Source organism: Rhinoraja longicauda, chromosome 8 (assembly GCF_053455715.1).
Source record: "Rhinoraja longicauda isolate Sanriku21f chromosome 8, sRhiLon1.1, whole genome shotgun sequence".
In the NCBI taxonomy this organism is placed as follows: domain Eukaryota; kingdom Metazoa; phylum Chordata; class Chondrichthyes; order Rajiformes; family Arhynchobatidae; genus Rhinoraja; species Rhinoraja longicauda.
The window spans coordinates 1422080-1435027 of record NC_135960.1 but is presented as its reverse complement, the minus strand read 5'-3'; the positions used below and the strand labels follow the sequence as shown (position 1 = coordinate 1435027).

Genomic DNA, 12948 nt, shown 5'->3' with positions numbered 1-12948 from the left:
ATTTGTTCTCCTCAAAACTCCAAACTCATTAGTATCCCCTCTGCCTCACTATGCCCTCACCCACTGACCCCTCCAGTCATTATCTTCCATCCTATTCCTCAAACACTGCCCAACGTACAGCGACCAGCCAAAACATTATGCCCACCTGCCTAATATGCTGTTGGTCCTCCGTGTGCAGCCCCATACGCAGCAGGGTGCGATGCACTGTGTATTGTGACACATTCCTCCCGTGATCACCATTAACATTTTCTGTGACTTGTGCCACGGTCGACCTTCTGTCGGTTCGGACCAGACGGGATAGCCTTCGTTGCCCTTGCGCATCGATGAGCCTTGGGCGCCCAACACCCTGTCTGTCGCCGGTTTGTGGTTTGTCCCTCCTCGGACCACTGTCGGTAGGTACTCACCACTGCTGACCGGGAGCACCCCACAAGCCTTGCCATTTCAGAGATGCTCTGACCCAGTCGTCTGGCCATAACAATTTGGCCCTTGTCAAAGTCGCTCAGGTCTTTACTCCTGCCCATTTCTCCTGCATCCAACACATCAACTTCAAGATGCTGCCTGACCTGCTGAGTTACTCCAGCATTTTGTGAAATAAATACCTTCGATTTGTACCAGCATCTGCAGTTATTTTCTTACACTACCTGTTGCTCCACTGCGACTTTCTCCTCAAGGTATGTCTACTTTGAATAACTTCAAGAACTGACTTCACTTGCTGCCTAATATATCCCACCCCTTGATAGGTGCCATTGTAACAAGATAATCAATGTTATTCACTTCGCCTGTCAGTGGTCATAATGTTTTGGCTGATTGGTGTCTGTTCTGGAATGATGAAAGAATAGAGAAGAAAAGCCTTACTGGATCATTGCATGTGCGGGACCTGTTCCTCTGCTTCCAGTGCTTTGGGCATTGCACAATGGGAGAATGTTCTAGCATATTTTTCAGAATGTCCAGCTTGGCACGACTTGCAAGCACCAATTACTACAAGACCAAACTCTTGGCAAAAACAGTGGAACATCGGTTTTACCCAGACATTTCAACAAGCATTCTTTACGAGTTACAGATTTCGGCAAGATGTTCTTCTAAATGAAGATGCTCTTTCATTCATTTACTAAACTGTAAGAACATAAACAATAGAAACAGAAGTAGGTCTTATGATTCTTCCAGCCTGCCCTGCTTCTCAATAAGATTATGGATGATAGATACAAAATGCTGGAGTAACTCATTGGGACAGGTAGCATCTCTGGAGAAAAGGAATGGGTGACGTTTCAGGTCTAGACCCTACTGCAGTCTGAAAAAGGGTCTCGACCTGAAATGTCATCCATTCCTTCTCTCCAGAGATGCTGCCTGCCCCGCTGAGTTACTCCAGCTCTTTGTGTCTACCTTCGGTTTAAATCAGCATCTGCAGTTCCTTCCTATACAAGATTAGGAATGACGTGATTCTTGGTCTCATTTCCATTTTTCCGTCACCTAAATTCCAAACATCTGTCTTGGCCATGAATGTCTTCAATGGCGCAGCATCTAGAGTCTTTGGAGGCAGAGAATTTCAAACTTCAAGAAGAAATGTTCTCTTATCTCAGTCTTAAATGTCTTTTCCATTACAATGCCCATAGCTCTACACTTCTCCACTGTGGGAACCTTCCCCACAATATCTACACCATTAAGCTTCCTCACCATCTTGAATGACTCAGAGATCACCAGCTTAACGTTATTAGTCTTATTTTGTCTCGTAAATTAACCCGCTCAATCTACAAGTCTAGTAAAATACAGGGTGTAGGAATGTCCGGGGTGGGATAAGTCTTTGATCATGTTGGCTACTTTTCCAAGACAGTGTGAAGGGCGGCATGGTAGCACAGCGGTAGAATTGCTGCTTTACAGCGAATGCAGCGCCGGAGACTCAGGTTCGATCCTGACTACGGGTGCTGCACTGTAAGGAGTTTTGTACGTTCTCCCCGTGACCTGCGTGGGTTTTCTCCGAGATCTTCGGTTTCCTCCCACACTCCAAAGACGTACAGGTATGTAGGTTAATTGGCTGGGTAAATGTAAAAATTGTCCCTAGTGGGTGTAGGATAGTGTTAATGTACGGGGATCGCTGGGCGGCGTGGACTTGGTGGGCCGAAAAGGCCTGTTTCCGCGCTGTATATATATGATATGATAGATCATATCATATCATATCATATATATACAGCCGGAAACAGGCCTTTTCGGCTCACCAAGTCCGTGCCGCCCAGCGATCCCCGTACATTAACACTATCCTACACCCACTAGGGACAATTTTTACATTTACCCAGCCAATTAACCTACATACCTGTACGTCTTTGGAGTGTGGGAGGAAACCGAAGATCTCAGAGAAAACCCACGCAGGTCACGGGGAGAACGTACAAACTCCTTACAGTGCAGCACCCGTAGTCAGGATCGAACCTGAGTCTCCGGCGCTGCATTCGCTGTAAAGCAGCAACTCTACTGCTGCGCTACCGTGCCGCCCTCATGGAGTCAATAGTGGGAAGTCTGTTCTGTTCGATGGACTAGGCTACATCCACAACTCTGCAAAGTACTCTTACTTCTATTTCTTACTTTCTTATCCCATTTACCTTTGAGATGTCTTGGCCATCAATTTTAATGCAACCTCCCTTGATGTCATAAAACCGGAAGAGGAGACGGATGATAGTACTTTTCCCTGCGCCTGAGGGTCCAACCTGAACAAAATATAAGAAAGGAAATTTAGAATATACAGTATGTCCACAGCTATATCATCTATACTTACACGGTATGTCTCAGGTAATGCTTCTTAAACTCATTCACCCTTGAGTCTTTATCACAAAATTTCATTCACCCTCGACTAAATTTTCTTATGTTTTTTGGTAATTTTCATCTTATTCTCCCTTGTGTGTAATTTTATATATATTAAGTCATTCACCCTTCATGCACCCCTCTAGTTTCATTCACCCTTGGGTGAACCATTCACCAGTTTAAGAAGCACTGGTCTAAGGTATTTATAAACTGTTTAGTGTAAAAGCCAGCTTTTTCCATTAACTGGGCTGGCATGCCATGTTGCCATAATTATTTTCCATCTTTGAGTTAATTTTAACAAACTAAAACTTGTATGGACACAATTATTATTCATTCATCCATTCCCTGGAGAAACTTTCTCTAAATCCCTACAGGTTTGTGGTAATGATGGCAGTCCTGATGATTCTGACTGGTACACCAAGTATAAAGAGTTGAGTTAATTCAACTGATAGTAATTATCAGCACCAATGGTTATAAGGTGGTACTCCACTTGGTCAGCTATTGAAGGGCTTCTTCCATCAGGGGTGAGATCTCCTTCTACTGGGGTGGGGGTCATGCAAGGTTTACAACTACATGGAAGATTTCAGTTTGTGAATTTTTTAAATCACAAAATGATTTCACTGCCAGAATAAATCTTTTTTTTACAAGTAAATGGAGATGTCGTGAGGATAATCTGTATTACAATAAAAGAGGTGTTTGACATCTTAAAACATATGTGCAAGCAACAGGGTTGTCTTGGTGGGTGACTTTAACTTCCCCAATATTGGCTGGGAATTGCTCAGTGCTAAAGGCTGAGATGGGGTAGAATTAGTGAGGTGCATCCCAAGAGGGTTTCTTGAAACAGGATGTGGACTGTCCAACCAAGAAAGGAATATGTGTAGGCACTTTCCCCTGCAACCGCAGGAGATGCAACACCTGTCCCTTTACCTCCCCCCTCGACGCCATCCAAGGACCCAAGCAGTCTTTCCAGGTGAGGCAGAGGTTCACCTGCACCTCCTACAACCTCATCTACTGTATCCGCTATTCCAGGTGTCAACTTCTCTACATCGGCGAGACCAAGCGCAGGCTCGGCGATCGTTTCGCTGAACACCTCCGCTCAGTCCATCTTAACCTACCTGATCTCCCAGTGGCTCAGCACTTCAACTCCCCCTCCCATTCCCAATCTGACTTTTCTGTCCTGGGCCTCCTCCGTTGTCAGAGTGAGGCCCAGTGCAAATTGGAGGAACAGCACCTCATATTTCGCTTGGGTAGTTTACACCCCAGTGGTATGAACATTGACTTATCTAACTTCAGATAGTCCCTGCTTTCCCTCTCTTTTCCCTCTCCCTTCCCAGTTCTCCCACCAGTCTTCCTGTCTCTGACTACATCCTATCTTTGTCCCGCCCCCTCCCTTGACATCAGTCTGAAGAAGAGTCTCAATCCGAAATGTCACCCATTCCTTCTCTCCAGAGATGCTGCCTGACTCGCTGAGTTACTCCAGTATTTTGTGTCTAACTTAGATAAATATGAAGATAATTACAATAACTACAATAAGTACAATTCCTTCTCTCCTGAGATGCTGCCTGACCTGCTGAGTTACTCCAGCATTTTGTGAATAAATAACCCATTCCTTCTCTCCTGAGATGCTGCCGGACCTGCTGAGTTACTCCAGCATTTTGTGAATAAATACCCATTCCTTCTCTCCTGAGATGCTGCCTGACCTGCTGAGTTACTACAGCATTTTGTGAATAAATAACCCATTCCTTCTCTCCTGAGATGCTGCCTGACCTGCTGAGTTACTCCAGCATTTTGTGAATACCTTCGATTTGTACCAGCATCTGCAGTTATTTTCTTACAGTACAATAACAACATTTACGAGACATTTGGATAGGTACATGGATAGGAAAGGTTGAGAGGGATATGGGTCAAATGCTGGCAAATGGGACCAGCGTAGATAGGCATCTTGGTCAGCATGGGTAGTTGGCCTGAAGAGACAGTTTTTGTGCTGTATGATTACATAAAATTCTCGACCTTTAAGTTCGCCGATGATTTCGCTGTTGACTGGATCAACAACGATGAGACAAAAGATTGAGAATGTTCTTTTGATATAATCTTGCAGCATTCTTCTGCTTTGCACTTGCTGTTCTATTTATCTTTGTATCTGCCATTATTGTACGCATACTACACTGTTTACCCTGTGAGCTTCACATGAACAAGAAATTCCATTGCCCCCTGGTGTACATGACAATAAACCAGTCTGATCTGAATCAGTGTGGTGTGACTGGACCAAGTAATACATGGCTAGAACACTGCAGCAAACTCACCAGGGCCAGCGTGTGTCCAGGTTGAACGGTGAATGATATGCCTTTCAAGATTTCGCGACTGCAAGAGAAAAGAAACAAAATACAACTTGTATTCACAATGTTCGGCAAGTAAAATGAAGGATACGACCACTATTCAATGAACCTTGGGACTTGCAAACTTACAGGCAACTTACAAATGCTTCATTCAAGCCCATCATACCGTAGAAATGTTCTTTAATTGGCGAGATTAGAATAGGTTTAGGTTTATTATTGTCACATGTACCAAGGTACAGTGAAAAGCTTTGTTTTGCATGCTGTTCAAACAAATCAGAATACACCGAAGACACAAAATGCTGGTGTAACTCAGTGGGACAGGCAGCATCTCTGGATAGAAGGAATCTATCCAGAGATGCTGCCGGTCCCGCTGAGTTACTTCAGCATTTTGTGTCCATCTTCAGTGTAAACAAGCATTTGCAGTTCCTTCCTACATAAATCAGAGAACATCATACATGAATACAAGCAAGCCAAACACAAGTACAATAGATGGAGCAAAGTGAACAATACAGAGTGCAGAATATAGTTCTCAGCACTGTAGCACATCAGTTCAGGAGACAAAGTCTAATGTCCGCAATGAAGTAATGGAGATCGGAATGTATCCTTGTTTATGGATTGAAAATCATGTTCATTTCTGTGTAGGAAAGAACTGCAGATGCTGGTTTAAATAGAAGGTAGACACAAAATGCTGGAGTAACTCAGCGGGACAAGCAGCATCTCTGGAGAGAAGGAATTCAGTCTCGACCCAAAAGGTCACCCATTCCTTCTCTCCCGAGATGCTGCCTGAGCCGCTGAGTAACTCCAGCATTTTGTGTCTACCCATGTTCATTTCTGTATTGCTTCTCCTGTGAAACATTGCCCTAGAATAGGAACAGCAAAGTTTAGCAACGGCTCAATGGACCTTTACAATCATCTTCTGATATTGTTATGGTCATCAAATTGTATTATTGTTAACTTTTAATGTTTTCAATTTCAAACAATTGAGATGTTTAAATCTTTCAGTCAGAATCCCCTTTTTACACTAATCCCACAATAATCCTATTTTACTCTTCCCATGATCCAATCAAGTCTCCCCAAGAGCCAAATCTAACTCTCTCTTGAAAACATCCAGTGAATCAGCCTCCACTGCCGTCTGAGGCAGAGAATTCCACAGATTCACAGCTCTCTGCGTGAAAAAGGTTTTCCTCATCTCAGTCCTAAATGGCCTACCCCTTATTCTTAAACTGTGACCCCCGGTTCTGGACTCTCTCAACATCGGGAACATTTTTCCTGCATCTACCCTGTCCAATTCTCTAAGAATTTTATATCTTTCTATAAGATCCCCTTTCATCCTAAATTCCAGCGAATACAAGCCCAGTCGACCCATTCTTTCATCATATGTCGGTCCCGCCATCCCAGGAACCTACGCTGCACTCCCTCAAGAGCAATAATGTCCTTCCTCAAATTAGGAGACCAAAATTGCACACAACACTCCAGGTGCGGTCTCACCAGGGCCCTGTACAACTGCAGTAGGACCTCCTTGCTCCTAAACTCAAATCCTCTCACAATGAAGGCCACCATGCCATTAGCTTTCTTCACTGCCTGCTGTACCTGCATGCTTACTTTCAGTGACTGATGTACAAGCACACGCAGGTCTCGTTGCATCTCCCCTTCTCCTAATCTGACACCATTCAGATAATAATCTGCCTTCCTGTTCTTGCCACCAAAGTGGATAACCTCACATTTATCCACATTATACTGCATCTGCCCACTCACCCAACCTATCCAAGTCACCCTGCAGCCTCATGGCATCCTCCTCGCAGGTCACACTGCCACCCAGCTTTGTGTCATCTGCAAACTTGGAAATGTTACATTTAATTCCCTCGTCTAAATCGTTAATATATATTGTAAATAATTGGGGTCCCAGCATCGAGACTTGCGGCACCTCACTAGTCACTGCCTGCCATTCTGACAATAAAGTATTCATTCATTCACCCTTTGTGTGAAAAAGCTGCCCCTCAAGTTTCGATTAAATCTTTCCCCTCTCAACTTAAACCTCTGTCCTTGATACCCTTACCCTGGGTAAAAGACACTGGGCATTTACCCTGTCAATTCCCCTCATGATTTTATACACCTCTATAAGATCACCCCTCAGTCTCCTGAACACCAAGAAATAAAGTCCTAGCCTGCCCAACCTCTCCCTATAGCTTAGGCCCTCGGGTCTTGGCAACATCCTCGTAAATTTTCTCTGCATTCTTTTCAGCTTAATGATATAATGATTAATGCAATGTTGGCATAACAAATGGGATTAGTGTACATGAGCAAAGGCTGGGCATGGACGTGTACAACTGTACTGTACCATTCTATAAGGCTTTGGCTGCCTTTTTTCCTCTTATTGCTGAAAGTTCCTCTAGCCCCATAAACTTCCTGGGTATTAGGATTCCCAATATTCATCATCATCATATCATCATATATCTACAGCCGGAAACAGGCCTTTTCGGCCCTCCAAGTCCGTGCCGCCCAGTGATCCCCATACATTAACACTATCCTACACCCACTAGGGACAATTTTTACATTTACCCAGCCAATTAACCTACATACCTGCACGTCTTTGGAGTGTGGGAGGAAACCGAAGATCTCGGAGAAAACCCACGCAGGTCACGGGGAGAACGTACAAACTCCTTACAGTACAGCACCCGTAGTCAGGATCGAACCTGTGTCTCCGGTGCTGCATTCGCTGTAAAGCAGCAACTCTACCGCTGCGCTACCGTGCCTTGATCACGACAGAATTTTAACCCTTCTCCTTTGATGGCTCAGGTTTATAATTCTGAAATTACCACTTAAGAGTCAGAGTGATACAGCATGGAAACAGGCCCTTCGACCCAATTTGCCCACATCAGCCAGCATGCCCCAGCTACACTAGTCCCACCAGCCTGCGTTTGGTCCATATCCCTTCAAACCTGTCCTATCCATGTACCTATCTAACTATTTCTTAAATGTTGGGATAGTCCCTGCCCCAACTACCTCTTCTGGCAGCTTCATCTTAAACCTATGTCCTCTGGTCCTTGATTACCCTACTCTGGGCAAGAGACTCTGTGCGTCTACCCATTCTATTCCTCTCATGATTTTATACACCTCAATAAGATCACCCCGGATCCTCCTGTGCTCCAAGGAATAGAGTTCAAGCCTACTCAGCCTCTCCCTATAGCTCAGACCTCTAGCTCTAGCCCACATCTCCTTGTGAACACCCTCGTCTCTACTTGTCGCCCCATTCCAAACACGCTACCACTTTGATCAAATTTTCTGTAAGCTGCTCTAATTATCTCCTTATGTGGCTCGGCGCCAACATTTTTCAGTTGCTGTGTGAAGTGCCTTAAGAAGTTTGCTGCAGAAAGCATTGCTATTTCTTACCCTAGGGTCGAGGGCAAAGTGAAGCATCCTAATTACTATCTGGACTGACAACACTGCAAGCCTAGGTCAGGAAATGGGAGTGGGGGCTTCCATTAATTTGACTTCTTACGGGGCATTAAATAATTAAAAGGCTGAAAAGTTAAGTGGGATTCAGACTGCACGATAAGTACAAATAGTCAAAAACAAAATGGGAATTTGCTCTTCCGACTAGATCCAACTACAAGCTACAGATTCTCCCCGACAAAAGATGCTTCCACTTAAGATATTTCGACTATACAATGGTGCAAACGCTGGGCAATGGCAGCAACCCGTAGCTCGCTTACGGCCACGTGATCAGGTGTATTAAATGCATTTCCACATACGATATTATCGGTTTGCGATGGGTTTATCGGAACGTAACCCCATTGTAAGTTGAGGAGCACCTGTACAGTTCGATGCTCATCAATTCTGGTGTTGCCACTAGGAGGACATTGGAGCAGGCTACAAAAGCAAAACCAGATCATGTCTGGACTCTGTAGTTTGAGGAAATTAAAAGAAAGGCAAAGTAAAAAGAATCACATTTGCCATGTCAGAAGATACTGCTGTGATTTAGAATATTAGGAGCAGGAGTTGGTTACCCACAGCTGCCATTTAATTGGGTCATTGTTTATCTGCCACCTGCTGCTGCTCCATCTCCTTTGATATATTTTACTGAGAAAATAACATTCATAAATCTCAGTCTTGAAAGGTTCTATTGACCAATGTGATTTGCCTCCTCTTCTGGAGCAGAGTTCCAGATTTCCATTACTTTTAAAAGTGGAAAAAGTGCTTATCGGTTTCATTCTGGATCTATCAATCTCTGCCTTAAAAATATTAATTGACTTGGCCTCCAAAGCCTTCTGTGGCAATGAATTCCACAGATTAACCACCCAAAGATCAAATCTAACTAGCATTTTAAATACCTCAATTAGGTATATTCCATTAGTCAATGGAATATACATCCAAGTTTATTGTAAATATTACTACGTGTAGTTGGTGAGATCACTGTGTTCTGGTCACCCAGCTATAGGAAGGTCATTGAGTTGGAAAGAATATAACGAGATTCATTAGGATGTTACCTGGGGTTGAGTTATGGGGAGGGGTCAAGGAAAGAGCGTTCACGTCACGGCCCTGTTTCCACCACCACGCACAAGAAGCACAAGACGCAACTGTTTGAAGATGCTGAGAAGTGCGTTCAGCTCTGGCTGAACAATTTCTAATCTTGCGATGTGGATTCGATAAGAAGAAGTTATAGGGTCAGATTGGATAGGCTGAGAATTTTCTTCTTTGGAGGGTAGGGGTCTGGGGGTGACCTTATTGAGGTGTATAAGATCATGAGAGGCACAGATAAAGTGAACGCTCACAGTCTTTTTGCCAGGGCAGAGGATTCTAAGACCATAGGGTTAAGGTGAGAGGGGAGAGATTTAAGAGTGACCTCAGGGACTCTTTTTTCAGGCAGGTTAGTCCGGATCTGGAATGAGCTGCCAATGAATACAATTACAACATTTAAAAGATATTTGGACAGAACTATGGATAGAAAGGGTTTAGAGGGCAAGGAGCAAATGCAAGAAAATGGGACTTGCCTGGAATGTTAACTTGATTGGCATGGGCAAGATGGGCTGAAGGGCCTGTTTCAAAGCAGTACAGCAAAACTACAGCTTCAGCTACAACTACAGCTATGAAGGAATTTACTTCAGATGGGGTCTGATCAAGCTTTTAAATAGTTGAGGTGTAATTTCATCCCCATTGTATTCCAGACCACTTAGAGTAAAAAATAACATTCCATTAACTTTTGCAGACTATTTCTGATGCTGTTTTTGAGCATCTGTGACTCCTTGTCTTCATTCACATGATTAATGTACGTACCCATCCACGTAGCTGAAATAAACTTCGTCGAATTCCACCTTTCCGACGTTGAAGTCGAGATTTGCTGCATTGACGTCATCAGTAATCTGCAAGATATGTAGTAATCATTTTCAATTTACAGTTCTTTTGAAATATTATTCTCTATATCTGATGCTCTCTCCCGTCCGCCCAAATCCGTGCCTTCTCCAACTTAGCCAAATGGATGGTTTCTGTTGTGCACAATTCTCACCTCTTATAACAATTTAAAAGACATTTGGTGAGGTACATGGATAGGAAAGGTTTAAAGGATTATGGGCCAAACGTGGGCGGGGGGACTAGTGCAACTAGGGCATTTGTGGTCGGCATAGGCATGTTGGGCCGAAGGGCCTGTTTCCATGCTGTACGACTCTATGACTATGACTCAGAGTCATAGATTGATACAGTGTGGAAACAGGCCCTTCGGCCCAACTCACCCACACCGGCCAACAATGTCCCAGCTACCCTAGTCCCACATGCCTGCACTTGGTCCATAACCCTCCAAATCTGTCCTATCCATGTACCTGTCTAACTGTTTCTTAAATGATGGGATAGTCCCAGCCTCAACTACCTCCTCTGGCAGTTTGTTCCATACGCCCACCACCCTCTGTGTGAAAAAGTTACCTCTCGGATTCCTATTAAATCTTTTCCCCTTCACCTTGAACCCATGTCCTCTGGTCCTCGATTCCCCTACTCTGGGTAAAAGACTACATTATTTTGAGCTGCTCACTTTAAACTGGGTCAAAATGTGCAGCAAAGAATGCTCTAAATTTAAGATAGACACAAAGTGCTGAAGTAACTCAGTGTGTCAGGCAACAACTCTGGAGAAAAAAGATGGATAACGTTTCGGGTCGGGATCCTTTTTCAGACGCTGAAGAAAGGTCCGAAACGTCACCCATACTTTTCTCTACAAATTGAGAGGGAGAAGGGAAAATCGGAAGTGTCAGTATTACAGTATAGCAAAGGGGATTACAGAGGCATGAGGCAGGAGCTGGCCAGAATTGACTGGAAGGAGGCCCTAGCAGGGAAGACGGTGGAACAGCAATGGCAGGTATTCCTGGGAATAATGCAGAAGTTGCAGGATCAATTTATCCCAAAGAGGAGGAAAGATTCCAAGGGGAGTAAGAGGCACCCGTGACTGACAGGGGAAGTCAAGGACAGCATAAAAATAAAAGAGAAGAAGTACAACAAAGCAAAGAAGAGTGGGAAGCCAGAGGATTGGGACTCTTTTAAAGAGCAACAGAAGATGACTAAGAAGGCAATACGGGGAGAAAAGATGAGGTACGAGGGTAAACTAGCCAATAATATAAAGGAGGATAGTCTATTGTCTATTCCCCTGCCTTCTCCCCATAACTTCTGACACCTATACTATTCAAGAATCTATCGATCTCTGCCTTAAAAATATCTACTGACTTGGCCTCCACAGCCTATTGCGGCAAAGAATTCCACAGATTCACCACCCTCTGACTAAATAAATTTCTCCTCATCTCCTTCCTAAATGAAAGTCTTTTGAATCTGAGAGTCTAGGACCTCTAGTCCTATACTCTCCCACCAGTGGAAACATCCTCTCTACATCCACTCTATCCAAGCCCTTCACTATTCTGTATGTTTCAATGAGGTCCCCCACTTAGGTAGACACAAAGTACTGGAGTAACTCATCAGGACAGGCAGCATCTCTGAAGAGAAGGAATAGGTGACGTTTCGGGTCGAGATCCTTCTTTAATTATGTTAAGTTTTTTATGTATTGAATTTCTTTTTTTCATATTTGTTCATTATATTATCTATTGAGTATAAACCTGTTGTGCTGCTGCAAGTAAGAATTTCATTGTTCTGTTTCGGTACATATGACAATAATATAATCTTCATTCAAATTAGAAATATTAAAAAATGCAAATGCAGAAAACCTAAAACAAAATTAGAAAATATTGGAAATGCCTTGAAGGTCAGGCTGTATTTGTGTTACCTCTTAAAATCAGATTAATTTAAGATGGAAAAGAAATCAAACGACTCACCTCCTGATTCTCTTTGAATATATCAAACATATTCTCCATGTCTATGAATGAACGTTGGATCATCCTGGAGGATGATAACAGACAATTATACCATTGCAAAACCTCAAGGATCCATGTGAAAGAAGAAATTCAGTTTAATTTATTGTCACGTGTACCGAAGTATAGATGCTCCCCGCCTTACGATGCTTCGACTTACGATATTTCGACTTTGTGATGGTGCAAACGGCAACGACCCATAGTGAGCCGCAGCTCGCTTCTGACCACATGATCGGGTGTATTAAATGCATTTCGAATTACGATATTTTCGGTTTCCGATGGGTTTCTCGGAACGTAACTCCATCATAGGTTGAGGAGCACCTGTACAGTGAAAACCTTTGTTGAGTGCTAACCAGTCAGCGGAATGACGATACATGATTACAATCGAGCCATTCACAGTGTAGAGATATATGATAAGGAAATATGTTTAGTGCAAGGTAAAGGCAGTAAATCCAATCAAAGATAATCCAAGGGTCACCGTTAAGGTG

General features: G+C 43.5%; 1 protein-coding gene across 2 annotated transcripts in view; it reads right to left on the bottom strand.

The window, feature by feature from the left end:
• abcb6a (ATP binding cassette subfamily B member 6 (LAN blood group) a) overlaps positions 1-12948 on the bottom strand; it is a 164680-nt gene that overhangs the window by 83052 nt on the left and 68680 nt on the right. For both annotated transcript variants that reach the window (XM_078403249.1, XM_078403248.1), the window contains exons 12-15: positions 12425-12488; positions 10398-10483; positions 5091-5148; positions 2589-2693 (exon numbers count right to left, since the gene is read on the bottom strand). In XM_078403249.1, coding sequence (XP_078259375.1) covers positions 2589-2693; positions 5091-5148; positions 10398-10483; positions 12425-12488 — 313 coding nt within the window. The remainder of the gene's footprint in view (positions 1-2588; positions 2694-5090; positions 5149-10397; positions 10484-12424; positions 12489-12948) is intronic.